This window comes from Seriola lalandi, unplaced genomic scaffold, assembly GCF_002814215.2.
Source record: "Seriola lalandi dorsalis isolate HSWRI2012SDOR001 ecotype SW California unplaced genomic scaffold, Sedor1 jcf7180002054553, whole genome shotgun sequence".
Lineage (NCBI taxonomy): Eukaryota > Metazoa > Chordata > Actinopteri > Carangiformes > Carangidae > Seriola > Seriola lalandi.
Genome location: NW_019525106.1, coordinates 865426 through 893062, shown reverse-complemented (window position 1 = coordinate 893062; position 27637 = coordinate 865426). Strand labels below are relative to the sequence as shown.

Here is a 27637-nt window from a genome sequence, read left to right as displayed (position 1 = left end):
TAAACAGATGATACATCATCAAAGAAGAAACACGCAAGCTTACAGACATAAACTCACATTCAGAAAATCTAAATTTACCTAGAGTGGAGCCTCCAAAGGTGGCCTCCATAGTATAGCTGTTTCTGATGCCAAGTTTCCACATGGCGATTCGTCCTGTTCCCTCTTTGCTCTTCTGCACCCTGAATTTACAGCTCTTGAAGGAGAACTGAGCAAGACAGCACAGTAAGATGTTGTAGCCGAATGCTAAGTAGGCACAAATGAATACAAAGGAATAGATGCTGCCTCTGAAATGCCGTAAATATGAAGTGTTTGACATATTGTAAAGAGTAGATTTGTGTGCAACAGATTGGTGACTGTTGAATAAGCATGATGTCCTCTACGCTAAGAGTTTGTAAGCTAAATAAAACAGAACTATAACAGGCCAAAAATAATAAATGTAGCAATTCTAATTGTACTTCAAACAAATCAATAAAAATGTTCAAGGACTATATATAACTCAGACTAAATGAAGGTATAAAAGAGTTTTCAAATACATTGACTTTACCTTGTTACTGGCATTCTTGCTCATCATTAGTGGGAAGACTCTCTCCTGAAGCTTTAGAGAAGCATCACCTTGGTTGTTACAACCGTACATGAAGACATTGTTTTTGCGGTTGTGGCCATGAAAGTCACAGTAAAGAACTACATCCGTCTCAGCCATCAGCCTGGGGAAAATAGAACATAACAGGGCAAAAAGGATTTTGTTCAGAATAGATTGTGATTGGTCAACTTTCCAAACAGACAAAATGTAGAAGAGAGAAATATAGAGCATGCAAATATAGTATGTGCCATGCTTGGGAAGCTGCTTTGTAAATTCAAATTTCAAAGACAGTTCCGAGAAGAAAAAGTTAAAAGTTCCACAAAGCAGCATTCGACAGAACTTTGTATGCAACTTCAAAGACCCAATTCAATAAGCAGTCACTGAAATTTGTTGCATCCCTGCCTCTCGTCTTCAGCCTTCCTTTCTGTTTTTACCGCTGAACTATGTAAGATCCTGTATGTCAAAGAAAAGAAGTTACAACAATTTTCGACCAAATGATAGTGGTATACTAATTTACTGGAACTGGTATCTTGCAGCTATCAATTCAACCATTTTTTTCACATTTACTTTTACTGCTAAGAATAGTAGAATCCTACTTGTATGATATAAAAAATAGCTAAAAGAAATATTCATTAATTCAATTGGATCCTGTGTTAATCGCTCCAACATAAACTGGTTGTTCACTGTTCTATGTAAATATAAAATTAATTAATAAAAGAGCCATATAACATCTGATTTGTGCAATTTAACTGGACAAATATACACATGAATGTTCAGATAAATTACATAAATGTAGAAAAAAAGAAAGGAAAGACTACTGAAAACACTAAAAATACAAGTTATTTAATATGAAACCACTCTCAAATAATGACCTTGTGTTTGTTCAGTCTCCTTACCTTTCCACCAAGTTTCGGGTGTGCCACACACAGGGAAAGGAATCTCTGAGCAATGTTTTGTAATTTCTGTTGAGGTCCCTGCCCGCCAGAGAGCAGCGGTAATTCCCCACCACCACACCATCGGGGTTCAGCATGGGCACCACCTGCAGCACATTAGAAAAAACTGTTTGATAGCAATATATAGAATTACAACACAACCTCAAAATTCTGTCCATTCACGGTCTAATTTGTAAATTACTATTCAGACATTTAAATTTAAATATATTGAACTAATGATCATGATAATAATACAGACGACAGACTAGGAGCTTGAGGTCTCTCACCTTGAAAACAAAAGTGTCCCTGAGTAGCTGAGCATCTTCCGAGTCCCCAAGCAGGAAGTCCAACAACCCCTCCATCATCCACGACCCATTGGTTTCTCCAGGGTGCACTCGGGCCGTCACCACCACAGCCTTCTTGCTCCTGCCCTCCACCCTGCCAACCCCCTGAGACGTTATTGTCACCACATACACAGCATTCCCAGCAAGGCTGTGGCACAGGACCCGTAATTTACAGTATGATGCAACTGCAGGTTTGGAAGAAATATGCTTAAGGTAGTGCTGCAGGTGTGAATAGGTGTAGGGGTAGCAGTGGGCCAGGTAGCAGGTGTCTGAGTCATATGGGAACTGGAGAGTCCAGGTGAGTGAGAACAGGGTGATGGTGTCGCTGTTGTTGTCCTTTGTATTCTAAATAGAAACAGAGACAGCTTAATACATTTTATTACTACGCAGCCTCTCCAGCTGTTCTACCTTGCAGTAAAACTTTCTGCAAAACCATAAAGATGACTAAATGTTCTCTCTGATTACCTTTTTAAAACAAGTGACAACTGGTGACTTTTCCCACTCCTGTCAGAAGGTTCACATACCTGATTGCAGTTACGGTAGTATCTGATGTTGGAGCCGATGCGTTGCCATCCAACACCTTTCTCCTTGGCAGCCCTCTCAGAGTAGAGGAGTGGTCTCATACCCAGAGAATACAAGCTGCTGCTCTTCATCAAGTTGATGATAGTGAAGCGGTAGGTCACTCCAGCCTTCATGTTCCTGACCCTGAAGTAGAACCACTGCGTGTGCTTTCTGGTGTACATGTCTGTTTGCAAGGTGAGCTCATAATCATAGACACCCCTGAATAGGGAAGAAATATCAGCAGAAACAGGGAGAGAGAGTAACTTCACCTAGAATCACAGGGATGGAAATAGAATGGTTGAAATGCTGCAACAACAATAGACTCACACTTGCACGGCTTTCTGAAGGTTCCCACTCTCAAAGCGTGATTCAAATTCGAGGTTGAAGTCTGTCTGATTGATGTCATATGATGTGGCACTCTTAATGGACCCCCTGCTCCCTCCGACACGAGAACAGGTGAAATAGGGGCGCTTGGTGGCTTAAAGGAGTGACAACAACAGGAAAAGAGTGATTATAAAGTCAAGGGTATTAAATAAAAATAAACTTGAGTTGTTTTCAGACAGCAGTGACAGGGTGTAACACGTTTATCTAGAAAATTATTACGATTGTTGATATCTGTAACAATACTACGGAGGAAAGACAGTTAAGCTGCCTAATGGCCTACCACAATTCCCACGACTGTCTATATTAAAAGAAAGAAAGCAAGACTTGTACATTGTTATACAGCAGTTACATATGGGGATGGTGATGCCAATATGAAATCCACATCTTGAGCCATAAAGGAGTTAGGTTGGGTTTGTATTCATAATATACAAATACTAATATACAAATGTATGGAGTAAGATGCCTTTAAATTCAAACAGAATTTGGTGTGTAAAGTTGTACCATGGTCAATGCAGTACACCACTTTCCCTCGCTGCTCTCCGACTGGCATCGGTGTCCTCTCATGTCCTGTTGCCTGATAAAAAGGCTCTGGCTCTGGGGGGTCCCATTCTACAACACACACTCTCTCAGTGTCATTGTCAGTGTCATATCAGAAACACACCTGGTCACAAAAAAGGTTTGAATATATATGAAAATTACCTATGTGATGGATAATGTCACTGATGACCTCACACTCTATGGGCCAACGGGGACGGGAGATAGATGGAAAGTTAACCAGTTCCAGTGGTGCCCTGAGACTCAAAATTGGTCTGCCACCATCAAAATCTATGAGCAACTGCTTGGTCCGCAGAGTCTGGTTAAGGTTTCTGGACACTGAGGGGGAAGATGAATCACACCTTTAATATCTGTTCTTTCATCCTCCTGTTCTTCTACACTCTGGGTATGTATTTTTCATCAGTTCTGCCTGATTGCCTCACCTAGACCGAACAAGCTAAAAAGGGATTATGCTGCACCTGATTGCTTTAATTATCTCATTGACAAAAGAGCTTGTTTAATATATAATGATCTAGAATTAGGGATGAGATTCCACATATTCATCCAGTGTTAACCAGTTGTAACTTGTCACAGTCCCATCTCAACAACAGGTAACTACATACAATCTACATGCATTTGTTGTTCAAATGCAGCCTATATGAAAATAGCTTACTCTGCCTTATTTCTGCTAATTCCTCCTCGTCTTCTTCAGTGTTGGAGTTATTGGTGTCTGATTTGTCCAAGTGGAAGGTATTCCACCAATTCCTGATAGCAGAGACAGCCTTGGTTGATGTTTTCTCTACCTGATTGGGAAATTTAAGTCATCAATGTTGTATACTTATTTCCAAAACTGTATCAGGATAAGACAAAGATAAATTATGTTATTATCAACCGGAACTTGTATAAAACCTGGATAGGAGAATTTTTTATATCAATACAATGCAACACTTGGGCCTGTGTGCACAAATATGGTCTGAAAAGATACTCTAAGTGAATTCACATGGGGAGACAATAAAACAAGTAACCAAACTCACATGTGGGATGTTCAGGGAGGTTTCTCTCACGGGCATCTTCAGCTGACTTTTTGCTAAAAGGAAAATGCAAGAGAGTCATTTTTTTCGGCATACCTTATACCTGCAAATAGTGGTTAACTGGATCCCTCGAAAACAACAGCTCATACAGTGTCCCGTCTTCAGCACGGACTTTCTGGTATTTTTTGCATGAATGTAGTTAGTTAAATCCAGGTTTCTCGCTTCTTGTGAGGGACGGCATCTTATTACATTAATGTGCCCCTACTACATTTATGACTGACTGGCTTTTCTTGTTGCTAAGATTAGCATTAGCTTCTTCAATTGACTACTGCTACCGCGCTGTTCTCAACGTGTGCAACGTTTTTTTTTTTTTAAACAAATGTTTGACAGCCACTTACCTCGCTTACATTTTTATCGCACTGCCATACATTGAAAACAAAAACAAAGCACCCGTATTTAAACCAAAGAGCGAAAATCAAATTTGTTGGCCACGACAAATGGAACTCTTTCTCCGAGTAAGCAACGTTGCCAAGCAACAGGATGTATCAACAACACCACGGTTGTCGTGGAGATGCCCTGCTGTGTCACCGAGCCAGGAAACGCTTCACAAAATCACAATTTTAAAAGACAATTCATTGGAAAAAACCATTTAATAACTTTTTACAAAATATACAAGCTCAGTGACATTCCCTCCCCTTCCAAAAACATGGCTTAACCCACTATACATTTTTATGTACACAGTTGTAAAAATGTTCAATAAAATAGACAATCCCTCCAAACAAACGGTGGTGGTCATCTACATGGTGGTGGTCACCAATCATAAACTAACGAACTCAAGATATTTGGCACATTTACAATTGTGGCTACAAAAACAGGACAAAAAGGACATTCAAACCCCTCTGGTGAATGGCCTGCCATGTAGGGGCCTTTACATGTCTGCATCATGAACATGGAAAATGGTAGAAAAAGTCCACAGATCACTGAACAAAACTTAAACTTGGGAAGGATGACCTTATGTTAGTGATAGGAGTGGATTTAAAAAATGCTGAGCGGGCGGTGAATGACCCAGGCTAGATGTTACGTGCTATTCAGCTTCCGTTTCTTCAGTCGCTCCCGCCAGTCTTCAGGAAGTGCTTCAAAGTTGGCATTCTTTGATGCTTTTCCTCTGGAGAAAAAAAACAAACAAAAGTAAAACATTGAGGGTAGGGTTACATAGAAGGAAAAAAACTAAAGAAATTAGATGTGAACTCAGTGTAGCTACATCTGTATATCAGTGTTGTATAGTATGTGCACAATTCAATTTTAATTACATTTTGAGGCTGTTAAAATGGTGATTGGACATTGTATGGAAACATACGTCATGAGCTGCTGTTGCTTCCAATCCTCGATACTCTTCTTGTTAAGTTGGTCTCTGTCCTCGTCACTGGAGCTGCTCTTCTCTTCCTCATCCAACTCTTTCTGGATGCTTTGCCACTTCTTCACCAGGGAAGGCATTTTGGTCTTACTCTTCTTTGACTACAGAGCAAAAGAGTGTATCCCAAAGAAAAAAATGTTTTTTCTCTGTGACATTTAACATTGTGGTGACTTCATATATTGTAGCTTTAATAATGAATATTATTGGTATTTAAGCAAAGTTTTCGTTAAATATATCTAGTACTCTCTTTTGACACGTCATGTAAATGTAAACTCCAATACTAACCTTATCCTTTTTGGCTTTCTTGGTCTTGTCTGTAGGTGGAGCTTTTGCTCCAGGAGGTTCGAAGGGTGGCTGGGATGGTGGCAGTGGTGGTTGAGGAGGTAGGGCTGGGACAGGTGGGGCCGGAGGTTCACAAGGAACCAAGGGGGGAGTGACAGCCGGCACACCCCAGTAGGCAGTTGCTGACATTATAGGAGCTGCAGGCAAAGATAACCCTTATTATTATTATTATTATTATAGGATAAACATTTAAAGGTTGTTGTTTGAATTACCACTCTTGCACTACCTCATAGATGCGCTATACTTTGCTCATTATATACATATTTCTGGAAAGTTCTTTCATGTTCTTTGTTTTTATGATTGGAAGCACTTGCACCTTCTTGCACTGTAAAATGTTCAGTGTTTAAGGAGGACACTGAAATTGGTCTTGAGTCTTGTTTCAGTGGATGTGTAATAAGGCAGTTTACACAGATTATCAGGATTAGCAACAAAAAAAACCTATCATATAAAGTTATGTATACACAGATGTGTAGCGATATCTGTTTACCTGCACTGGCAGCAGGCTGGGTGTAGAGAATGGGACTGCTGCCAATAGTAATGGCTTTATTCATCTGACCAGCTTTACGTTTCTGACCTTTCCCCAAGGGGCCTGATGACTCTGCAATCTGTGTGAGTGACAAGAAATACAATAAAAGTTAAACAATGCTGCACATTACTATTCTAAATTTAAACATGTAAAGCTATCAGGTACAGTATTAACAGAAACAATCTAATTAAAGAAGAAACTTGATTATGCCAATACCTTCATGCTACCAGCGGCTGGAGGTAAAGGAGGCCTCCCACTGCCGTCTTCCTCAGTTCCAGGGGCTGGAGGCTCCCCATCATTATCATCATCCATCTCCATCTCCACCTCCATGATCTCTCCATCGCTGTCAGGAGGAGGAGGAGGTGGAGGAGGAGAGCCTGGGGGGAGAGGCGGAGGCGGGGGAAAGTTGGAAGGTGGAGGTGGGCTGTCGGGAAGAGGAGGTTGGGATGGGGACCAGAATGCACTGGGCTGGGGGGGTGCTGGTGGTGCAACAGCGGGATAAGTAGATCCTGTTTTTTGAAATAAGGCAAAAACATGGGGTGTTTGTGAGGGACAGCAAAGCAATGTTCACCTAATATTATCCATGCACATGTTCAATAAGAGTCACACTTATTTTTCTTCTCTAAAATTATTAAAGACAACACTTAAAGGGGAGATTTTTTTAGTATGAAGGAGCAGCAGTAGTAATAGACTGACCTGTAACCCCACCAGTAGATGCAGATGATGTTTTGGTCTCTCCTTGGCTGGAAGTCTGTGTCTGGGTACCTTGGCTGCCTTTCAGGTCCTCCTCCTTGTCCTCCTCTGCTGGGAAATCCCACTGGGATTCACCGGTCCGGTCCTTCACATAGAAATACCGCCTGTGCTCTCTAAAGAGTGGGACAACAGAGATAGAAGACAAGAGTCTCAACGACTGGCCTAGCAACTGGCTGAGTGGCATGATACCCTGGGACTGTGGGGCAAGGGAGTGGACATAATGGCCACAGTAAAGGGGCAGGGGTGTTGACATGGACAGCAACTTTAGCCATCCAAAAGAAGAGCCCAATTAGAGTGTGGTTATGAATGTGGATAGGGAACCCACCTTGCTCTCAAAATTAATAAAGCAAAACAAATCATCTCTAGGTCCTGAAAGTAGCATTCAGCAGCTCACACCATGGTTGTCACATTTGTTCCGTTTTAGACAACCATTCCCACCCAGACACAGGAAGACGCCAGGGAGGAAGTATCATCATCATCAACATCATCAACATCATCATCATCATCATCAACAACAACAACCATAGGTCAGAAAATAACAAGCACACAATCAACTCATTTCACATCAGAAAGAGGAAAATAAAAAAACAGGAAGACATATGAAATAGAGTTGGTCTGACCTGCTGGATTCCCGTCATTGCTCCATCTTCACCTTTTATTTGATGCATGACACTCGTCGCTTCCAGGGCGTCACTCTGTCTGCATTGCATTCTGGGAGTTGTAGTCCTGTAAAGTGCAAAGCTCTCCCACGCAACCAACCTTCTTACCATACCCCCCCTCCCAATATTTTCCTTTGATTGGACCCGTAATTTGCCCTCACAAAAAAGGGCTTAACAGTCTGTTATAGGGAGAGGGAGTCCTCTCTGTGGCAGGTATATTTTACAGGAAGCAGGCTGGCCCAGAGTGTATGCTCCCTTATCAGCAAGGCAGAGTGCCAGGATAGCATCATAGAAACCTGAAGAGTCTGTTTCTGGTAATTATTTCAATCCACTCGAACTGGTTAAGCTTCTCCCCAAGTCATGTTACAAAGTCTGCAACCTCGGCAGTGAAGGGGGTGTAGTCACACGGTAAGATTTTTGGGGGACGAGGGAGTTTAGAGATGTGAAAGGTAAGGAGCGCGTACCTGTCCCAGTGGCAGGACCAGCCTTTAGGGGTGGCGTTAAGTTCGTAATATTTAATGTGTTCAGCAGCTTCCTGCAGCCTGCGGCGAAGATAGACCCCATTCAGAGCGCCCTCCCTCCAGTCAGCGATCCGTGTCTGGAAGAAAATTTAAAAAATAAACCAAAAAGAGAAAGGGAAGGGACAGGAGAAGACAAGAGTGAGATAAAAACCCAGAAAGAGGTAAATTAATGACAAGATAGATGAGTAACATAGAAGAGTAATTACAGTAAGCTTCCAGAATGACACCATGTGATGGATTATTATGAGAATTTTAAATATTAAGTACTACCACATGGCGGTGTGCAAAAATGATATGAAATAAAATTAAGTATTAAATATTTTAGAAGCCCCACTGGGATAGCTACAAGTGGAAGCTACAGTAATATTGCTTATAAAACTGAAAAACCATCCTCTTACCTCAGTTTGGAGCAGAAGCAACTGGAAGTTTGAGATTGCCTTTTTGTTTATCCCCAGGAACTCCATCTTGCTGGTTAAAGTGTTGGCTAATTCTCCAATCTGAAACTACATATTTTTTTGCATTAAAAAATGTCTTAGAAGAGACTGTCACAGTTATTATGGTTAGTAATAGTAACATTGCTGTTACTTTGAGCTCGGGCGTTTCCACTTTGAGCTCAGACGTTTCCAATTCTTCTTTTACCGGAGGTTTTGGAACCGTTTTCTCCTCAGCATTGTCCGTTTCCTTTTCGTCTCCCTCTGCCACATTCTCTAGGACTTTAGAGGGTGCTATAGGACACAAGAGAGGAATTTAAGATTGCAGGAATTTCTGGATCAAAACATTGACAGGTTGGAGTTTTTAATGTAATTTACCCAACCCTGTCATGCATATCACCCTTCACTAGCACATGTAAACATTTTGACTCACCAGTCTCTGTGTTGTCCTGTAGGTCTGAGCCCCTGCTGTTAGACTCTGGGCTGGGAGCAGAGGGGAAGGCAGTCTTCCATCGGTTTTTCTTCAGTAGAAGAGCACGAGAACTAGAGGCTTCTTGGCTTGTCTCAGAACTAGGACTGGAAGCCCCGGTGCTCCCATCACCCTCCTCTAGTGCCCGGAGCTCAGCCTTGGAGTCACATGTTAGAGTCAGGTTAAAACTAAGTGATATTGAAATTAACATATGTCACTAATGTAAGAATGCAACTACTGTGCACTAAAAGACAATTTCAAAGTAATTCCTACCAGTAATCAAAGTTAACAGAAAAGCCGGCTTCAAATGCCTACCTTTTTCCTCTCCAGAGCCAGTTCCAACTCCATTGTGTCTTCCTCTGTCTCCTCCTCACCATCCGAATTATCTCCCGACTGCTTCTTGGCACACACATCTTTCTGGACAGTCGGGGCTGAGTCCGAGTCACGCAGAGGGGTAGAGGGGGATCCTGCAGGGCGTACACCCTCTCCATCAGAATCCAAACTGTTCTCTGTCTCATCCAAACCTTTTAGTAGCCTTTTTCTCCATTTTTCCTCTGCTTCTTTCACTTCAGAGGGGATCAGAGGACCAAGCAGAGACGCAGCCACTCCACGGCGCTCCTCCTCTTCACTTGTGAGTCCTACAACACTCTCGATTACCTCCTTTTGTACAAAACATGAGAGTAATATATCAAAACTCAAATTAATAATCTTAAATACCACAGAATCAAGCTGATTCACATTTGTGTTGGACTTGAATGAAACTTGCCTTCACTTTGGTCTCTTTCACTGATGTCTGGGCTGCAGCAGATGCAGCCTTTTCCTCTGTGTAATAACCTCCATGGGCTGTGCCATTGCCATTAACGCTAGAGCTTCAAAGAAACATACATAACACATCAAACAACTGAATTTCTGTAGTGGGACTAAACCAAGAAAACTGAAACGAAGTGTACCTCAGAATATGTAGGTACAGTCATTTTATCTGGCTTCAAAGATGAAGATGCCATTCACAAAGTTCTGATAATACACCCTGTCTTTCTGTCGGTCACTTTTACCTGTTGGCATACTGCCCCAGGCTTTGCACCTGATCAGCTAGGTAGTGTGGCAGCTCCCAGGACACCTCGTTGGTCACAGTGTTCCAGTAGTAGTAGCAACCAGAGTTGTCATCCCATACCTCCTGCCAGTCTCCCATCTCTACACCCACTGCAAAAAAGCATATGCATGAGATGACACGGAACAAAGGATGACATACTTTAGGTGATATATTATGCACACTTTCTCTCTTCCCATAAAAACACTGTCATAATTTAGGAAATATAATGAATGATTTCATTAGTGTTTAGCAATCTGGAAAGTTGATCCAAAACATCAAAATTCTGCTGTTCTACGAGGTAGTTGGCAAAAAAATCTCTTTCCTTATATTATAAAGACACCTATAATTATCATGCAATTGCTTTGTAAAATATTACAACAGAGACATGAAAAGGTCTTGACTGGAGTGGAGGAGGCATCCACATTTGATCTTTAATACAGACAGATTTGGCAGATGCTTTTATCCAAAGTGACTCACAAGTGAGGGACAACACTAAAGCTTCAGTGCAATAGGAGACCTTTGTGTAAGTAGTAATTACTACATCTATTCAATAAGTGCAAGGAGATCAGGTAAAGAAACGAACCAAAATTGCATAGTAAATTTCAGTTAGGCATGTTAGGGTGTCGCAAATAGTTACCTCCAGCTAGTGAGTACTGAGTATTATACTCAAAATCTGTACTTTGCTGATTCTGTTCTTCACTGGTAGCCGGCTGCTGAGTATTAACCTCAGGTCTGGGTGGGGTAGCAGTTGGGACTGAAGGATGAGATGATGCATCATCTGTACTTGGCTGAGTCGTGATTGCATCAATTTCCTGTGGTGGGAAAATGACAACAGTAATGAATGTTTTTGACAATAATATGTTTTCAGTCCAAAGTATGAACAACACTCTTCTAAGAACTATTCTTTACATAAATAATGTGATTTATTAATGAAGAACTAGGCCCAAGTTAGCACTGTGTTTGTTGCTTCTGTGAATTTGAGGGTGTACTTCTCAAAAGATAATTTAGGATTAACATTAACACCGTTTAACAGTCCAGATAGCAAAAGAAGGGATTAAGATGTGCAGCAAAATATATACTCACAGCCATGAAATTGGCCAGTGTACTGTCGATGTCTGCTGATTGGTTGTGTTGAGAAGTTGCAGTTGAACGCTGAGAGTCTCCAGCATCCTCTTCATCACTATCCTCGTAGGCTCCAAGCAGGGACAACCCCTCTACAGGTGGAGACAAAACAACTTGGCTCAGTCAAACGAGACTTTTTTGTTTCCACTGACTAGGATACACACACACACAGTAGCCTTACCTGTGGCCTTTACTGCGGGAGCTTTCATGTTTGTGATTCTCACGAATCTGTGCCCATCACCCTCCTGCTCGTCTGCAATTCACACAGCCAAAAGGTTAATGTTGAGCCTCAACAGTTAGACTGCAGCAAGATGGCTAGCTAACGTTCCACGCAGACAGACTGGCTAATGGTTGGAAGCTAACGTTATTCACCCACACAAGCACAGTCCTCACACGCATAGATAATGCAAGTATAGCGTAACACTATTTATATGTTACGTAGGTTAATTAAGTATTGGTTAACTGACCCAGTCATTTGCCATAAGCCTATATCTGGCAAGCCCCCAAACCTGCTAGCTTAGCAAGATGGCAGCTAGCTTCTGGTCGATCCGCTACATGAAAAAACAAAGATTTCGTTGCTTTAGCTATAGCCACTTGGCTGTTTTTGTTGACAGTGTATATCTGCACCACATATTAACTAATTTGTTAGCTAAATATTGCTGTGAATTGTTACTGTCTTTGTTTCTTTACCAGCTGGGCCCATTCTACATACCGCGACCGTTTAGCCTTCAGCTAGCCTGAAACTAACAAGCCACTGTGATAGCATGTTTTCAAAAAAATTACCATCAGATCCCGAGGGCGCTTCTTCCCTCTCTCCGGCGTTCCCACTGCGGATCCCGGGAGGTGAAAGCTGTAGGATTGTTCTCCGACCGACTGCTCCTCCTGTGAGGCGACTTTTCTTCCCCATCCCTAGTAAGAGGGCCTGCTCCCTTCACTGGCGTCGTTGTTGCGGCTCTGCTCTGCTGTTTCGAGCTGCTGCCACAAGCGCAGGCATTAACTTCCGGATCATAGGGTCATGTTTTGTGTTTAGCAGAAGCTGAGGTAGAATGCCAGCTAAGTTGCTAACGAGCTTAGGCATCATTAAGTCAATAGAAAACATCGTTGTTAAATCTTCTTCTTTTGTCTTTCAGCCTTTTTCTAATTTTTACGAGTGATCTAGCTTGTGGACCAAAAGCTAACACCCGGATTCTTGAGTGTGTAGTTTAATAAACGTAACATGGGAGGGTGAAGATAAGCAATTAGCTACACAGTTTAGAAGGGGAGCCTCCCACTGATGTATGAACACAGGGATCTACCACAGAGGCAGCAGTCAGCAGGGCTCGAAGGAGGAACAAGTGCCCAAACCAGGACCAGAGGAAGGTCGGGGAGCTACGGATCAGAGTCGATGGGGGCAACGATGGGACCCCTTCTCCACTGGATGCACGATGTGGCAGCTGTGACTCTCCTCAAAGCCCGTCGGACTCTATTTCAAGCTGGCATCCTGTTTTGTGTCCTGGGGCTGCTGCTGTGGGTGTCCATCTTTCTCTATGGAAGCTTCTACTACTCCTACATGCCCACTGTGAGCTTCTCCACGCCTGTGCACTTCTACTACTCCTCTGATTGTGATGTCTCTGAGCAAATGCTTTGTTCATTCCCCAAAGCCAACATCTCTTTTATGAAGAATGAGAGAGACCAGGTGATGGCTTACGGCCAGCCTTATCGCATATCTTTGGAGTTAGAGATGCCAGAGTCCCCTGTGAATGAAATGTTGGGTATGTTCATGGTCAAGATGTCTTCGTATACCAAGGGTGGGAAGACTGTCTCATCAGTGGGACGATCTACAATGTTGCATTACCGCTCCAGCCTCCTGCAGACGCTCGGTACTTTACTGTTCTCTCCTTTGCTTCTGAGTGGGATGGCTGAGCAGAAGCAGCTCATACAAGTTGAGCTCTTCTCAGACTACAAGACAAATGCTTATCAACCAACTGTTGGTGCTGTCATTGAGATCCAGTCCAAACGAGTGCAGATCTACTCATCTCAGCTCCGTATCCATGCCTACTTCACTGGTATACGCTATGTTCTGTACACCTTCCCTCTGACATCTGCAGTGATCGGCGTGGCCACCAATTTTGCCTTCCTCAGTGTCATTGTGCTGTTCAGCTACCTGCAGTTCATATGGGGTGGGCTCTGGCCTCCAGACCAAGTAAAAGTCAGAGTTATGATAGGAGACAACACCCGCATCCAGCAGAGGAGAGAAGAGGCCCGGAAGCGCATGGAGAGAGAAAATTCACAGAAGGAACTTGATGTTCCCAAAGTGATTGGATCTGTGAATGAATCTGATTTCCAGGGAAGTGACACAGCGGCTGAGCTGTCCTCAAAGAAGCCCTCAGTTATCCCAGATGCCTCTGGGGATGATGCACCAGATACCAAGGAGGAAGAGTCTCATGACTCCAAGGAGCCTGATGAGAAAGACGGCTCAGACGTGTTGGATGGATGCCCGCTGCCTCACCAGGGTGAGACAACCCTCCGACAGAGACCTGGACCCTGGATGAGCCTGTGAACCATGCCACCACACATGCTTAAAGTACCTGCAGTGTATGTTCATTTGCCATCTTATATCCCATCACTCCTCAGCAGATGGGAAGTGATTTGGCAGATACTGATAGATTCAAGTTAACCCACTGTTTAATTGGCACAAATACAAATGCATGAGAATATATTACCTGTGTTGTAGCTAACAAACTACAGCTTATTGTCTTGTCTTGATAGGTTTACCTCATAACTTTGACCTCTGCTCACCTCTTTCTGCTAATTGTCTGCTCAGTGGACACAGTCCTGAAGACAAAAGCACTATTACAGTCTTATGTTTGTGCCACTTGTGTTTTGATTGTGGCGATAGCAGGAGGTTGCTACATTCCAGCTCTGTGTTGTCCAACATTATTGTCAGCAGGAATCTGGCATGACCATCAGCTGTTGTCCAACACTTTAACGCACCCTTTTTAAGTCTGTTGAACCTGTTTGTGTTTTATTGTTCTGATGTCTGTAGGGTGGCACATTGCCACATCATGGCCAGCTTACAATAACTGAGTCACACATCCTGACAATCTTTACATATAGATAAAAGTAGACATTGACTCTTCTTACTTACCAATTCAAACATAATTAGACTTGATTGTATTTGAATGTAGCTGATGTGCACTTGAAAAAAAAATTTCACTCTAGATTTGGAAATTCCAGAACTGTTTCACACCCTTTTAGATCCACACAAACATGCCTTGTGATATATTTTTCACAGAAGTTCTGTCATAGCAATTCGTTTTGGAAAATTTGCCTTAAAAAGTGTCTTTGTCTTTGTTTTTAATAACTTACCAGAAAAAAAATCCAAGTGGTCCAGCATGAGGAATTAGTTGAATTTTCTTTTCATCGTGCAAATAGAGACGTTCTATCTCAGTGTAATGGCTGACTTAACTGCTGTGGCACATTAAGTCAGGGGTTCAGCGCTTCTACAAAGTTGCTTTTCATTTCATCTGACCATTGTATTCAGTATCTGTTACAGTACAGTTTGCTCTCTGCGGTTTAATGTTGTGAACATATGTATTTATTTGTGTGTTTTCATCACAACAAAGAACCAAGATATTTTTAGATGGGTCTTTTAAGAAATATATGTTTGTTAATAGGTCTGTTAATAAAACATGTCTGTAACATCAAGGAACATACAGTATGAGAGGGATAAGGGGAGATACTGTTGTGACGTTGGCTCTTGTTGGTAAAGCTAATGATGATAAGGTAATGTAGGAATTGTTTGGATATAGCTCAGCCTCCATGTGTTTAACCTACACTTCAGGCGAGTTTAGGGTTTAAGCAAGTATATGTATGGGTTTGTTCAAGTTGTGTTGATATAGGATTTTGTACCAAAGATTAATAAGAAGCACTCATCACTTGGTTATCCTCAATTCTGTCTTTTAGGATATTCTTCTAAATGCCTCTGAAGTTACATAGGTATATGTTATTTATGCACTGATACTGAATTAAACAAATAAAAAAATACAGTGGTGCACATCTTCTTCTCTTTTAATGTCGCTAACACGAGTTTGGGTGACATCTTTTTCAAATAACAAAGCAGCTTAAATATTTCAATCTATAGAAAAAACTGATGTGATGGGTTTTAGTAGGGTTTTCAGGAAAGATTTTTTGTACACCATGAAATTTTGAGACCAAAATGTGAGATCTTTTTATCAAAACTTTTGGTCACATACATAGTAAAAAAGAAAATTTACTTTACTTTATTGAAAAAAGCATCTTGTCTCTCTGGATGTAGAACATATTAACCAGTCAAAAATATAGTATACTTACTTTTACTTTTTAAATTAATTAAAAAAAAGAGTTTTGAGTCCGATCAGAAAGCATTTTAAAAATTAAGCAGTGATTGTTGACAGGGTTGTATTAAGCCATACTTTTACAGTAACTTAATTAAAAACCATATCTACCATTATTATATCTATTGGTTAGATACAAAGATATTATACAGATTTATTTTTATACACACCACACTTATATTTTAGATTAAGGCATTAAGGTTTTCAGTATCTAGAATGAGGATACGCACCTTTAGCTATTTATGCTTTTTCAAAATAAGATAATTAAGTATCATTGTCATAAATCACAATCATAAAAATAGCTAAACCAAATAAAACAGAAAGCTGTCTTATTACATAGAACCTGTAGAATCATACCAACAGACAGCAAAGTGTTGTTATCTTTAATAGGAAGCTGAATGAAAGATGAAAATACAGTTGTGCATGCGATTAGAAATAATATTCCCAGTAAAATGGCTGGTATGCAGCCTTTTCTCATCTCTCAATATTAAAAAGGATTCAAAATGTGCAAAATGATATTTTTAACAATGACATATAATCTTGTTTACAGAACATTTTCCTGGTACATTTAGGAATGAGAAAGCTGCATTTGTGATCTGTTTCAAATCAGAACCATTGCGATGATATTAAGGACCATTAGCAGCCTTTATTCAAAGCCACAGCCCCAATCTATCAGATGAATTATGCATTGGTCTGGTTAAGGAGTGCGCTAATTGACTTAAACCATCCATCACTTGTATTAAAAACCTCACTGTATTTAGCCTCAGCAGGTACATGTATTATCTCAGACTCTGCTGGAACAATTTCTCCTCTTCTTTTTCTTGGTATTTGCAGAATAAATTTAGTTATCACAGAAAACCTTTGAAATTATATGGTGCCATTTCATGCCTTTTGTTGATTTAATGATGACGTTGTGTATCTGTTGACATCAGGGTTATCTGGAACTAAGCAAATTCATAGATGACCCCCAGAATAGCCTCAGCAACAACTAACTGCATAGTCAATTTAATGGAAAAGTATGAATATCATTCTGTATTACTGTCCCACAAACACACACACACAGTACTGTTTACTGCTCTAATGCTGAAATCTGATATGGTGAAAATTAAAATCAATTTACAAAGTCACTATTGTTGCAACTGATCGTTTGAAGGTATATACAGAGTTTTACAAATTTAAATAAGACACTGACATTTTATACATATTAAAACCAAACATATTAAACATTTTAATTTCAAGATTCAAATGTCCCTTTTTACACAGGTCACATTTCTGGACTATTTTTTACTTAGTGTCTTATATTAAAGCTCATATGACTGGTTTTACCATATATGGACCAAAGACCAACACCCTGACGTACAGCACACCCTTCCACCGTAGAGTTCCACTTGAATGTCATCCTGTGCTGGCAGGCCTCGCCACGGCTCAAGGTCACTTTGCTCCTTGACCCCTAAATGTTGTGCTCCTCTTCAGGTTGTACTTCCGTGACCTCAGCTGTAGTCTCACTGGCTGCTTTTGACCCATCATCTTCCTGCTCATCATCTGAGCTATCTGCCCAGCGTCCGACTCTCCTGACACCCTCACCTACTGCTGGAGCGTTAACACAGGGGTTGTGGTCATAAATGACAAGTTTCAACCCCTGCATGTGAGACAGGCCTGGGAATTGGCGTATTTTGTTCCGATCCACATCAATGACAGCTAGAAAGTGCATTTCCAGCAACACTGGTGGGAACTCTGCCAGCTGGTTCCCAGCAAGCCAGATACTTCTTAGCTCTTCCAGCCGTTTAAGTTCTTTCGGTAAACTCCGTATCTGGTTATAACCGAGGTGCAGGGTCTTGAGATTAGAGAGCTCACAAACCACCTTAGGGAAAACAGTGAAGCAATTAGTCTCCAGCCACAGAGTACTAAGTTCCTTGAGCTCTCGCAGTTCTCTGGGGAGGTGGTAAAGCCTGTTGTTACCCAGGTAAAGGATGTTGAGCTGGGGCAATCTGCAAACAGCTGCTGGGAGCTCTTCAAAGCAGTTAAAGTCAAGGGCCAGCAGCTGCAGCTTCCTTAGACCCTCCAGCTCAGCAGGTAAAGTGCTGAGGTTGTTGTCACTCAGGTAGAGCTTCACCAGCTCGTCAAAGACACAGGCAGCAACAGGTAGCCGACGCAACTGCCGGCCGCTCAGGTCTAGGGTCCGATCAAGAGGCATCTCCTTCAGGTCTCCTACTAAGAAGCGTTGACAGCGCTCTGAGGGAATGAAGGCGATGACGCCTCGCATGGCGTTACCCATTTTCCTCAATGTCTCTGACACACCACTGGTCCTCCACATCAGTTTAGTGCCAGACAAGTGTTTGCACTCAAGCAGGCAGTTGGCGTCTTCTAGTGAATTTCATGGCATCCCATTAATGCTCCTCCACCGCCCCTCTGGAGTTATTGATCCTGATGAAACAAAACAAGTTTATAACAATGTAATACATCTTTGTAATACTGCATCAGCATATGAAGCTGCATGTAGCAGCAATTACATGATTATGATGCTGAATTACACCCTTTAATGTGATAAAAGCCATGATGCTAAGTTATTTAAAAAGAAAATAAGTCATCAGAAAGGAAACAGAAAACATAACAAGCGTAAAGATGATTATAATAAGCATTGAAAAACACCTACTTTCCAGTGTTTGCCTGCTGATGCCCATGACTCACAGCATCTCCTACAGAAAGCCATTTGTTTATCCAACTTAATGAGCTGAAAACCTATTGTATTCCCTGGGCAGATATTCCCCAGTGCAGTCCGTTCACTATCTCTCAGTGGCTCTAAGCTTTGCCCTGACTTTCATGGCAATAGCAACCACTAGCTGCTCTCTCCTCCCCATTTATGCCTAATGACTTTCTCCCCCTTATTCTCCAAGATGACAGAGGTGGGAGAGAGAGAGAGAGAGAGGGAGGGGCAGGGTGCCATTGATAAGCATAAGAAGTGCCTTGTGATGAAAGAGCAGCGAAGGTCATTTACATTCTGTTTTAATCGGTCTGGACGCAGTCCTGGGTCTGTGCCACTGGGCCAGATAACTGGGCCTTCACTGTGGAATATTCTCAAGAATTTGTCAATGTTCAGAGGGAGACCAAAAAGAGTGTGTGCATGTGTTTTACTCTGATTTAGCCTGTTGTTTATCGTTGCATGTTTTTAAATGTTCCTGCATTGAAGGGAAATTGAGTTACAGGTTCCCTGGAAAAATAAGAGGTGTATTGAAGAGTGTTGGAGGGTGTATGACTCTATAGATCTGTGTTTTGTCAGCGCCACATTGTACATGCCTGTTTGAGTTGCTCAGACATCAACTCTGCGGTCATTGAGGCATCAAGACTTCAGTGCCATATCCACTCTAAAAATCCTCCAAATCTAAGGGCTCATGTTTCAGTTTTCCTCAATGGCATGTAGTTTTCAAAGCGAAATAGAATTTCCTATTTATTTCTCTTTGGGGAATCTTACTCCTGAATAGTCACCAGTCATCCCTGTCGACCTGAGGTGTGATTTCCCCATACTATCTTGCATGCCTTCATTAGTGTTATTTTCTAACTAGATAAAACTGGGGAGGAATTTCATTTCCCTTATCAGAAGGGGCAATGGTTGCCCCTCGTCTGTTTTCGCTCACTGACAGACTGTTTTTAGCACTTGTCCTTCTCCTTATCCACTAAACTGCCAGGGGCCTCAGACAGCCAATAGTACAGCACAGACTGAGCACAGAGGCAGAAACATGTGACTGCCATAACAGAGCCTGTTCATGGCAGACATTTTGATATGTAACAGCATGAAAAGCTCAGGTGTAATTAACTGTCCCATTATGTGATTACTGGAGCACTTCATGCAACTGAGTTGTCATTAATGTTATTGGTTACATATGTGCTTTCCCTGCAATGACAAGTGAAAACATCTGCAGTAGAAAAGGTCTTTAAAAGTTCATTAGTAACATTTCAACCACATCTCATGGTCCACCTCATCAGATGGAGCTGCTCAGTTGGAGATGGTTTCCTACACCATCTAATTCTAATTACTAAACCATCTCCATGATGACTGAACAACTCCATCTGCTGAGGAAGACCACAGTTGTACAGCATGTGAAAGTGTCTGAAACAACAAGTTGTTTGGACTTTGTGTGAAGTCAAGAATATACCTTCAAGCTCAGTCATTATTCTTTTAACATATGCCATAATATGTTGATCCTAATTCATCCAGGAAGGCAGCTGAAGGAGACACTGTGGTCTCTCTCATCCAAATATGATAATTAAAAGAAATATATGAGAGTATCCTGCAGGGAGATCTGAATTAACCTGCCAGTGCATTCCTGGACAAAAATAAGCTGCTGTGCCTCTGTGAACACCCCAGTCCCCAACTGGCCACACATTTGTTGTGTGGAAATTGGATTAAACACAAATATTTGTAGGAATATTCAACATGTAAGCACACAACTGAAACAATGAAGTCATAAAATTAGATTTTGACACAGGGCCCTCAAAGAGGTTTGTGTATTATCTGAATATTGTAACATTGTTGAGAGAGGCATCCCCTGTACTGACTGAGAGCAGATAGTACAGTTAAGACACCTAATGATCACAGGAGGGAGGCAGAGGCTAGACACTGGTGTCCTTATTTATATTTACTGCAAAATCTACACAATTTTTTCACTAACGTTTTTATTTCTGGTTTTATTTCTTAGTTGAAGTTCAGCATGCTGAACTGGAACACACTTTCTGTCATCGGTTTTGTGTACGGAAGTGGTCAGCAGGTTGTAAGGTCAGAGGGTAAAGGCTATCCCTCTTTCGATTTAGAGTACACACAGCCATCTTGGATCTAACGAAGAGAAGGGAAATTGATGCGGTGAGGGTATTTTATTTATTTTTCGTCATATTAAAATGGTTCGAAACAAATGTAACCGCTCAGCATGAGTTATTTATCTCGCTGTTTCCCCGTTTCGGTACAGAGCGGATGGTTAGCTTTTAGCTCCAGCAGATTGTCGCTGCTGCTGCTGCTGCTGCTGCTGCAAACGGAGCGTAAACTAAGCCGAGAAAACGGACAGCTGACTGTGGATATATGGAGGCAGAGGGGGCCCGAATTGTTGCCTGATACTAACTGCTGATAAACCAGGGACTTAAAAGTTGATAGATTTTCTTATGTTGCCGTTGTTAGGAGAGCCCCTTCACAAACGGACGTTAAGCTAGCTATGCTAACACAGAGTGATCACAGGTAGCCTGCTAACGTTAGCTACACTAGTGTTGGCTAACTAGCTTGTTAGCACTGTTGCTGTTAATTTCCCCAACAGTGTTAAAAGAGGTATCTCTTCACCAGGTAAGACAAACTAATACCCCTACAAAATGAACTAAAAGCAAACTACCGGTTAACTCTGTTGTCGCCTGATGTATTCATTACTTTTCATGGAAAAAGTAAATAGTTTATTTTGTTATGAAAGTTCAACATCCCCCCTCCCGTATGCGTGTGCATCGGTACAAACTATACACGCACTGTTCAAAACTTTATCTTAACAATCCCAAGATGTGTAATATGTCACAGGGAATCACAAAGAAATGAGAATAAATTATGTATCCAGAATACTCCATTTGATATGAAGGTGCACTCATAGAAAATGCTGTCCTCTGTATAAAAAGTTGATTTAATATTAGGTTTATGTAGTGTCAGTGATGTGCTGGAGCAAATGGATGCAGAATAAATGCAAAGCAATGGTTGGAAAACATTGAAACTACTTAAAGTGAAACTTATGTAGTTTGAAGGTGATATTGGCAATACTGAGGCTCAAGGAAATCTGTGTATTTAGAGTAGTAATGTGATGGCCATTGTGAAAATGATTTTGTGTTAGTCTAGTTCTTGACTTCTTTCCCTGGCACATCTTTAACAGGAGCTCTGTTCTCTCTCCTCAGGTGACAAAAGGCATGTTTGGTGCTAGAAAGAAATTTGTAGAGTTTGTCGAGGTAGTCGATAACGACTTTACTGATGAAAGCATGTACTACAACCAGCCGTCGATGTTCCCACATCGGTCGGACAAAGATGTGAGTTTTGTCCCCATATCTGTACTTTTTCTGTCATTTCTTGAGTTAACTCCAGAGGAGGCATTTTCCATCTTACTCTTTCCTGTCCTCTCATGTTTTCCTTCAGATGCTGTCCTCGCCCTCGCCATCGTCGTCAGGTCAACTGTCGCAGCTTGGTGCAAGTTTGTATGGTCCACAAAGTAAGTGTTTTTTTCTTTTCTGGTGGCCGGTCACAGCAGTTTTCTCATGTTGTATACTTGGAGTGGGAAGAAATGTTACATTTAGTATATTGCTTTTGAAAATTTACTTTAGCAGGTTGTTAGAGGGAGTCTCGCTAGTACAGCCAGAGCTACTGAAAATCCGAATAAGTGACATTCCCCAGATATTTTTTGGACAGAGAGCAGACAAATCTCCTGAGGGTTGCTTAACTGTATGTATGTCTTTCTGCAGGTGCACTGGGCTTCTCGGTAAGGGGCATGGGGAACAATACGCCTCAGTTAAACCGAAATTTAACGCAAGGCACGCAGCTACCAAGTCATATCACTCCCACAACAGGGGTCCCCACCATGTCCCTCCATACCCCTCCATCACCAAGCAGGTGTGTATGAAGGTGTTCATTTGAAGAGTACCTGGAAATAGAAATGGCAGTTGCCGTGAAATGAACAAAAGCCAAATCAGACCCAATTGTGTTCTAATAGGGGGACATTACCGATGAACTCGAGGAACATGCTGAACCACTCTCAGGTCGGTCAAGGCATTGGGATGAGCGGCAGGACCAATAGTATGGGCAGCTCGGGGCTGGGAAGCCCCAACCGCAGCTCACCCAGTATCATCTGTATGCCCAAACAGCAGCCAGCACGCCAGCCCTTCACCATAAACAGGTAAAGAGATCGAAAAACCTTTGTTCTTAATTTTAAGGGAAGGTAATGTTAAGTTAATGCTGACCTTAGCTTTTTGTTTTGGTTTTCTTCTCTCACTGCAGCATGTCAGGATTTGGTATGAATCGCAATCAGGCTTTTGGGATGAACAACTCATTATCAAGCAACATCTTCAATGGCACAGGTTAGTTTGTTTAACCTGGGTGGGTTAACCAAGGAATGTACCTGTGCATATATAGAATATTAAAAAATAGAATTTAAAAAATGAATCCAAAGAGTTTTATTTAAAGATTATTTTGTTAAAGCTAGTTCTCTCATTATTTTTCTCTTCACTTTCTATGAAATATGACATCATATTCTGAACTGTTAAAACAAGATGACCTTGTTCACTGTAAAAAGTGCACTGAATAGTGTCTTGTTGAAGCTGGACACAGAACTTCTTTACACAATGTGTGGCGACACTGTAAACTTATGGCGACATTAAGTTATAATGATGTGGCTCTTCTGAAAAATCTGGGTATTTTATGAAGAAAATCCGTGAAAGTAAAATTAATTCTCGGAAAAACTGAAAGAAAACAGCATTGTATCAACTTATCTTTGACTGCTGAAACAGACAATGGGCAACTACTATATAAATTATTACTTAGGGAGGGACCGTTTTTTCATTCATTTACAGTGTGATGAAATTACATTATCAAGTTAATAATTGCCACTTTATTACACAGATAAGTTGCAATGAAGGTGACATTACAAGTTTCTAACCTTCCTATTGCTACAGATGGAAGTGAAAATGTAACGGGACTGGATCTGTCAGACTTCCCCGCGTTAGCTGACAGGAGTCGGAGAGAAGGGACTGGAAACCCAACACCGGTGCTTAACCCATTGGCCGGAAGGGCTCCTTATGGTAGGCCATTAGTCTGGAGAAAGTGTCTTATTTTTACACACATTAAGCTAAAGGTAGTAGGTTCCCCTAGGAGAGGAAGTGGCTATCAGCTCCTTGGGTTCATAATCCGAGTCAAAGCTTTGTTTCAGTGCGCATCTAAGTTCGTAGAAAGAAGAGTTGTAGATATCAGTTTGGTGTAATAAAAGTGCTGATCCCGAACCTTTATAATTTCTACTTCACTTTGTTCATTGTCATCATCAAGTTGGCATGGTGACAAAGCCATCAACTGAACAGACACAGGATTTCTCCATCCATAACGAGGACTTCCCTGCACTGCCTGGCCCAAACTATAAGGACCCCACGTTGAACAACGACGACAGCAAAACTGTAAGTGTGAGCCACAGATGGCTTTACATTACACTCTGACTGGATGTCTGTTTTTTCTCGTCAAGGTTACACATCAAAGGATTATTTATTATGAATTTACATGTTTTCGTTTCCTGTGTTAAAAATCGATTTTCCTTTGTTTAGAACTTGAACTCCACAAGCAAGAGCACATCCAATGCAGATGGGCCCAAGTTCCCCGGAGACAAGACGGCCTCAGCACAGAACAACAACCAGAAGAAAGGGATCCAGGTGTTGCCCGATGGTGAGACCTCTCAGCCAATCGTATCGCTCCAATTCCACTGAGACATCCCTTCTTAATCGCACAACTTGGGTGAGGCAGTTGGGCTCTCTACCCTGCATTTGGGGTTAGATAATTATTGGATAGGCTACAGTGAGGAAACCAAAAGAATATGTTCACTATGATGCAGACCATCATCATCTTTCCATTCACTTGTCTGTGACCATCACTTATTAAAAAAAATAATTGGCTTGGTTTGCTCTCCAATGCGTGCACAAAGTGTGGTTTAGAAATATGGAGGTAATGTATTGACAGTAAGTATTAGCTGTAGATCACAGCCCAGTTTCAGCAGTTTGCTGAACTCTGATCTTATCCTGCCGCTGCAGGTCGGGTGACGAACATTCCCTCAGGAATGGTGACAGACCAATTTGGCATGATTGGCCTGCTGACGTTTATCCGGGCGGCAGAGACTGATCCTGGGATGGTCCATCTGGCGCTAGGGAGCGACCTCACGACACTGGGACTCAACTTAAACTCACCAGAGTAAGACAGCTGTTCGACCCTATTCACAGTTACAATAAAATTTTCACCAGTTAGTGGGTACATGCTTACTTCTGGGTTGTAAAACATGTAAAACACAGTTATATGACTTGTAATACATTTTGCAGTCATTTGTCCAGCTTTTCCTTGTCACTGAATAAATCATAGTTAAACTTTGATCAGTTCCCAGACTACTAGCATACCGTTGTGATGGCAGAAATTCTCTCTGTAGGACTCATTGTAATTAAACAGTATTGCAAATTCTGCTGTTTATAACAATAGCGGTAAGAACTTACTGAAACTTTATTTTCCGACAGAAACTTGTACCCCAAGTTCGCCTCTCCTTGGGCCTCAGCACCTTGTCGACCACAAGATATTGGTAAGACATTAACGTGAAATATGTGGGGAGGGGATGATTTTTGGAAGCTTTTTTTTTTTAAAGATTTTGGTCTCGATGTAGACCGAAGAAAAAGACTGAAGGTTTTGTTTGATTGGATGAGGACTGAATGTTGAAGGTTTTTTCTTTTTCTTTTTTTAAAGGAAAGTTTCAAAATTAGGTTTGGCAGTGAATAGAGAAAAGGCTTCTAATAATATTCTGGTACTATTATGTGTACTCTTTTCAGACCTGTTAACTTATCTCTGTGTTTGCCTTTCCAGACTTCCACGTTCCCTCTGAGTACTTAACCAATATCCATATAAGGGACAAGGTAATTACAGTGCCACAGTAAGTGGTTGCAGTCTTTACATAGGACATATGGGAACAAAACTAATTCCTCCTTATTCTTTGCTGTCTGGTCTCCAGTTGGCTGCAATCAAACTGGCTCGATATGGTGAAGACCTGTTGTTCTACCTGTACTACATGAACGGTGGAGACCTGCTACAGCTTTTGGCAGCAGTAGAACTGTGAGTACGTCACCATTTGAGTGGTGATTGCTGTTGAAATATTGTCTTTCCGTACTCCTGTCTGTAAATTTACACTGTAAAAAGTTTTGTTTAATTAATCTGGACATTGTTGACAGACCTTTGACCTTTTCAAAGTCATTGTAGAGTTCTACAAATAGTCACGTATGTGTGTGGCAGGCTGTCGGCAGCTCTTCCCTCTTTAAAGTGAAACTTTGATTCGTGAGGTGTTTGAGGTTCATGGGGTGAAAACTTCAGGATGATCACTGGCTTTCTTCCCTCTTCCTCTACTCCTTCTTCATAATTTCACTCTCCAGCTTTAACCGGGACTGGAGGTACCACAAAGAGGAGCGGGTTTGGATAACAAGGGCGCCTGGCATGGAGCCTACACTGAAGACCAACACCTATGAGAGGGGCACCTACTACTTTTTTGATTGTCTTAACTGGAGGAAAGTAGCCAAGGTAAGAGTTGGGCTTTCTGCTGCTCCTTTCCACTTTTGTTGTGGATTAGAGCTTCTCAAATCACGTTAAAATTGTGTCTGCATCTCTAAGGAATTTCATCTGGAGTATGACAAGCTGGAAGAGAGGCCTCATGTGCCAACAACGTTCAACTACAACCCAGCCCAGCAGGCCTTCTAAGGCCCGACCAGTCCAAAGGCCGCAGCTGTTCCTGCACACGACATTGTTGTCCAGGAGAGGCGCTGTGGTTCACACAGCTTGGTTTTTATTCCTTGAGGATTTGGCTATTTGACTGCGGGGGTCATCGCCACCATCAAAACTGCCCTGCCTTTCCAAAATTACATGCTGCCCAAAACACCAACACTTGTTCTGTTTTTATTCTTTATGTTCCTCCTGGGTTTTTTTGTCTTGTTTTGAGCAGGGTCTGTGTTATGTTTACGTCTCTGAATCTGAAGTCTGTTTTCTCCCAGAAAGGAGGACTGACCTTGTGGCACAGGACAGTGACAGAACAAGGGTTTCGCCTCGTATTTACAACAAGTGTTAAGAACAGAAAAAAAGCGGGGGAAGCAAAGTTAACTTCGTCAGACTCAAGTGAAAGGGTGAAAGAAATGCAATGTTAATTGTTGCACTATATTTAGTAAAGACAGTGGTTATATTACACCAGGCCCACCCAACATTCCCCTTATAACAACACAATTTTACATTAGACACTAGGCGCCCCCAGCACCTTTTGAACACATTTACTAACACTACGTGTAGGCTTTTAAGGCCCGGAGTAGGTAGGAGTTGAGAGAGTGAATCCACGGAGCCCATAAATCAAATTGTTCTACCAAGGGATTATTTTCTGTATTTAACAATACCCAATATACATCAGCTGGTGGTTCAGCAGCAGTATATGGAGCAGAGGCACCCAGGGGCATTTGCTTAACAGACGTATCGATAGAGGAGCTGCAGGTGATCACAGTTCCATCTGGAAAATGCATAGTTGTTCCCTGAGGTGCACATTTCACTGCAACTCCCAGGTGAACCAACAAATCTCTTCCCATCAAGTTCACAGGACAGTCAGGTGCGTAGACAAAAGAGTGTCTCAGCATTTGGTTTCCCACAGTCACAACAGTTTCTTCCATGAGAGGCAGATTTTGTTCAGTGCCAGAAAATCCCAAAACAGAAACATAGGTGGATGAGAGTCTGCAAGGTGGATCACTCAAGGTTTAGTAGCGAGCTCCTGTGTCCACCATGACCCATTTTGTTTTCCCATTCACCTTCAGAGAAAAACAGGGAGCTGC

General features: G+C 41.7%; 5 protein-coding genes across 6 annotated transcripts in view; 2 read left to right on the top strand and 3 right to left on the bottom strand.

The window, feature by feature from the left end:
- Positions 1–4405, bottom strand: part of agbl2 (AGBL carboxypeptidase 2) — an 8201-nt gene extending 3796 nt beyond the window's left edge. The window contains exons 1-10 of the mRNA XM_087176395.1: positions 4400–4405; positions 4009–4138; positions 3501–3674; positions 3303–3410; positions 2745–2895; positions 2381–2636; positions 1800–2201; positions 1477–1619; positions 545–704; positions 79–205 (exon numbers count right to left, since the gene is read on the bottom strand). Coding sequence (XP_087032521.1) covers positions 79–205; positions 545–704; positions 1477–1619; positions 1800–2201; positions 2381–2636; positions 2745–2895; positions 3303–3410; positions 3501–3674; positions 4009–4138; positions 4400–4405 — 1657 coding nt within the window. The remainder of the gene's footprint in view (positions 1–78; positions 206–544; positions 705–1476; positions 1620–1799; positions 2202–2380; positions 2637–2744; positions 2896–3302; positions 3411–3500; positions 3675–4008; positions 4139–4399) is intronic.
- A 592-nt stretch (positions 4406–4997) lies between these two features.
- Positions 4998–12672, bottom strand: fnbp4 (formin binding protein 4). Of its 2 annotated transcripts, none has more exons than XM_023415505.2 (17): positions 12477–12672; positions 11875–11946; positions 11655–11785; positions 11209–11383; positions 10534–10681; positions 10248–10350; positions 9797–10141; positions 9446–9638; positions 9167–9306; positions 8980–9084; positions 8525–8658; positions 7345–7514; positions 6865–7157; positions 6610–6727; positions 6066–6259; positions 5724–5881; positions 4998–5531 (listed from the first exon to the last, which is right to left on the bottom strand). In XM_023415505.2, the coding sequence occupies exons 1-17, from the start codon at positions 12598–12600 to the stop codon at positions 5444–5446; spliced, it is 2691 nt and encodes an 896-aa protein (XP_023271273.1). In that variant the 5' UTR covers positions 12601–12672; the 3' UTR covers positions 4998–5443. The 2 variants fall into 2 exon arrangements, with proteins under 2 accessions (XP_023271273.1, XP_023271274.1); XM_023415506.2 differs by having other exon boundaries at positions 9221–9306.
- A 35-nt stretch (positions 12673–12707) lies between these two features.
- bscl2 (BSCL2 lipid droplet biogenesis associated, seipin) lies at positions 12708–15719 on the top strand. Its single transcript, XM_023415509.2, has one exon. The coding sequence runs from the start codon at positions 12967–12969 to the stop codon at positions 14230–14232; it is 1266 nt and encodes a 421-aa protein (XP_023271277.1). The 5' UTR covers positions 12708–12966; the 3' UTR covers positions 14233–15719.
- Positions 15720–16417: 698 nt separating this feature from the next.
- lrrc10 (leucine rich repeat containing 10) lies at positions 16418–18466 on the bottom strand. Its single transcript, XM_023415510.2, has one exon. The coding sequence runs from the start codon at positions 18360–18362 to the stop codon at positions 17499–17501; it is 864 nt and encodes a 287-aa protein (XP_023271278.1). The 5' UTR covers positions 18363–18466; the 3' UTR covers positions 16418–17498.
- Positions 18467–20843: 2377 nt separating this feature from the next.
- cnot2 (CCR4-NOT transcription complex, subunit 2) lies at positions 20844–26992 on the top strand. The gene is made up of 15 exons (XM_023415507.2): positions 20844–20903; positions 21959–22087; positions 22194–22266; positions 22517–22664; positions 22765–22947; positions 23049–23128; positions 23723–23848; positions 24090–24214; positions 24359–24476; positions 24839–24995; positions 25310–25371; positions 25650–25699; positions 25795–25895; positions 26210–26354; positions 26445–26992. The coding sequence occupies exons 2-15, from the start codon at positions 21971–21973 to the stop codon at positions 26529–26531; spliced, it is 1572 nt and encodes a 523-aa protein (XP_023271275.1). The 5' UTR covers positions 20844–20903; positions 21959–21970; the 3' UTR covers positions 26532–26992.
- The last annotated feature ends 645 nt before the right edge of the window (positions 26993–27637 follow it).

Coding starts and splice junctions, on each gene's coding strand:
- fnbp4 (XM_023415505.2), bottom strand. CDS start 12,600: ATGGGGAAGAAAAGTCGCCTCACAGGAGGAGCAGTCGGTCGGAGAACA. Junction 11,947..12,476: donor AGCGCCCTCGGGATCTGATG/GTAATTTTTTTG, acceptor TGTGAATTGCAG/ACGAGCAGGAGGGTGATGGG. Junction 9,639..9,796: donor TGGCTCTGGAGAGGAAAAAG/GTAGGCATTTGA, acceptor TGTGACTCCAAG/GCTGAGCTCCGGGCACTAGA.
- bscl2 (XM_023415509.2), top strand. CDS start 12,967: ATGTATGAACACAGGGATCTACCACAGAGGCAGCAGTCAGCAGGGCTC.
- lrrc10 (XM_023415510.2), bottom strand. CDS start 18,362: ATGTGGAGGACCAGTGGTGTGTCAGAGACATTGAGGAAAATGGGTAAC.
- cnot2 (XM_023415507.2), top strand. CDS start 21,971: ATGTTTGGTGCTAGAAAGAAATTTGTAGAGTTTGTCGAGGTAGTCGAT. Junction 22,088..22,193: donor CACATCGGTCGGACAAAGAT/GTGAGTTTTGTC, acceptor GTTTTCCTTCAG/ATGCTGTCCTCGCCCTCGCC. Junction 25,372..25,649: donor TTGTCGACCACAAGATATTG/GTAAGACATTAA, acceptor TTGCCTTTCCAG/ACTTCCACGTTCCCTCTGAG.